The sequence below is a fragment of the Borostomias antarcticus genome, assembly GCF_949987555.1.
Source record: "Borostomias antarcticus genome assembly, chromosome: 9".
Classification (NCBI taxonomy): domain Eukaryota; kingdom Metazoa; phylum Chordata; class Actinopteri; order Stomiiformes; family Stomiidae; genus Borostomias; species Borostomias antarcticus.
This window is the reverse complement of record NC_140242.1, coordinates 28,422,156-28,424,655: the sequence shown is the minus strand read 5'-3', so window position 1 is coordinate 28,424,655 and position 2,500 is coordinate 28,422,156. Positions and strand designations below refer to the sequence as shown.

The window sequence follows — 2,500 nt, the reverse complement described above, 5'->3', positions numbered from 1 at the left end:
TTCGTCGTGGTTATCACAGGTAACAGCTTTAATAGACATAACGTCTAGATATCCTGGTAGTCTGACAGCGTCAATAATGTCTTGCTGGTTAGCTAAGCTAAGCTACTTATGGTGCGTTCGTTTGTGGTCGGAGGTGGCAAGTCGCAAGTGGCAAAATACCTACCTCCGACCTGTGTGCATTCAGCTATATACATATAGTTATAAACGAACGCACCATAACCAGAGAAGCAGTTGAATGATTGGTTTAGCTAGCAAGCACTGACCTTAACTATGCTAGATGGCTGAATGTCTTGGTTTGGTTAACGTTTCTGGAGCAAATTCGCTCAAACATGACAAGTGGAAACGAAAATAAATGAGAGAATCAGCTGATCAAGCTAGCTAGCAGTTCATACGTAGCACCACGTATAGCTAGTGAGCTACCTAGCAAGCGGCTGATTCAAGGAAGGCTGACGCTTCTGACAGTGATAGGCTGACGTTACTCATACTATTAGTACTAGCTTAATACTATTAGTACTAGCTGAGCACCAGTTTGTTTACTTAACATCAGCTAGCTAGAAAGCTAGCCTTCTAACTTGGGACATGATCTTTAGCAATGACCGCAACATGTCAACATGTCATAATTGTGTGGGTGACTTGATGCCATGCCAGTTAACTGGTGAGCTGGAACCTGTTACCAGAGGGCGTCGTGACTCAACACCTCTTACTTCACCCTCCAGGCGACGATGAGCAGTCTGCACAAATGGTGTCCAGCTGGGAGGACGACAGAGTTGCAGAGACATCTCTCAGCAGCTGTGTCGCCATCAAGGTGGATGCCAAGAGGTATGTGACTGCTTCTGTAGTACAGTATGGGAACGTGGATCGATGGACAAGAATACATTCCTGACATTATTTTCTCTTTCTTCCAGCGAGACATGTGCACAGTTCTCCCAAATCTGTATCCTTCCATTCGGTTAGTACTTTCAAGTACTGTTACCTGCCTGTCGCGTCCGGGAATGACTGAGTCATGATGATATGGCAGGTTGATATTAGTCTGACTCAACGGATGTAGGTTTTGGCAATAAACCTTGTAATTCGTTGTCACACTGCCCAATCATTGGCGAGAGTGGCGATGCAAATTAATCTGATTCGGGCCGAGAGTTTCTCTCGGCACCAATCAGATTCGATCCAAGCTATTTTGCAAGAGCACCGTCGCTGCGTCCGGGGTTGGCTCCGCCCAAGATGACTGTGATTGGTTTAAAGAAATACTGCGTTCCCTCCCCCCCCACCCCCCTTTTGCAGAATGGTAATATGTCCAGCCAGACCTGTCTCCGGCGCTGGCACAGCGTAAACGAAGTGGGGAGATAGGTCTGGCTATGCGAGACTAGGTTGATACTAACTTGGCTTGTGGGTATTTTCGCTGCTTGTCGGGTTGTCTTGGTAAAGTGCTAACAACACGACAGTAAGACCAGGCCAGGTCCAGCCTGGCTTATGTGCGTGGCTGACTTGTTTCTGTTCAGGACTGTCAGGACGGAAGCTAGTCATGCCACTGAAATAGCTGTGATTTGAAATGACATGAAATGATGTCTGATAAATTAAGATAGGTCTTGTCGCCTGGACACATCAGTTCCAATGCTTCCAATGCTAATCCAGCACAATAAGAGGGCGATAGCCAGTTAGCTCATGAGCTCACAACAACTAGCAGCAGCTTTCATAACATTAATGGTGGCGGTCAGTGGCTAAAGCAGTTACACTGATCATAACATAAAGTCATCTCCACCGAGTCTTGAAACCCAGTCTCCAATGCTCTCACCACTACTCTACTTGTGCAGTGGAGATTGGCGGGTTGGTTTTGGTGTCCTTCTTCTAGTCCCTAGTGTGGGTTGGAGTTAGAATAGGGGTTGGGGTTAGGACAGGATCTGACCTATAAGGCAAGGGGTAAAGGTTGGAGTGAAAGGATGAACATGTGGAGGTTTGGGATATAGTCCCATAAAGTCAACCCCACCGGGTCTTGAACCCCGGTCTCCCGAGTGGGAGTCCAATGCTCTGACCACTACTCTACTTGACTACTGCCTCTTGTGGTACCAACAGAGAAATGCAGGCCAACATTGTCCGGAGTAACGGAGGGAGGGGAGGGAGGGAGGGAGGGAGGGAGGGAGGGAGGGAGGGAGGGAGTGAGTGAGTGAGTGAGTGATAACCGGACAAAACACTATACTAGGTGCGCTGGCTTACAGCCACGCACAAAAATAACACACAAAGTTGATGACATTTTGTGGATGCACTTTCGACCCTCCTGCAGCAATGGTAGCCTACTGGCCGTATCTTAAACTGCTTGAATAGGGACCACTTCTTGTGCATTACTGTACAGGTATGTGGTTTAAAGGTTCTCTCTGAGAAGGGCTCCTAGGATACAGCTTCTGCCGGCTTGTCCTTGACCCGTTCCTCAAACAGACCCAGTGGTGTGCGTCCCGTCCAGTTTCTTCATCGGAGAGAACGGGATCCCCCTAGAGGTCATCGCCGGTAG

The 2,500-nt window shown here is 48.1% G+C and overlaps 1 protein-coding gene across 1 annotated transcript in view; it reads left to right on the top strand.

Annotated features, from left to right (window-relative positions):
- ubxn4 (UBX domain protein 4) overlaps positions 1-2,500 on the top strand; it is an 8,412-nt gene that overhangs the window by 140 nt on the left and 5,772 nt on the right. The window contains 4 exon segments of the mRNA XM_084443070.1: positions 1-19; positions 717-819; positions 906-934; positions 2,428-2,500. The exon segment at positions 1-19 is cut by the window's left edge and continues 140 nt beyond it; the exon segment at positions 2,428-2,500 is cut by the window's right edge and continues 46 nt beyond it. Coding sequence (XP_084299196.1) covers positions 1-19; positions 717-819; positions 906-934; positions 2,428-2,500 — 224 coding nt within the window.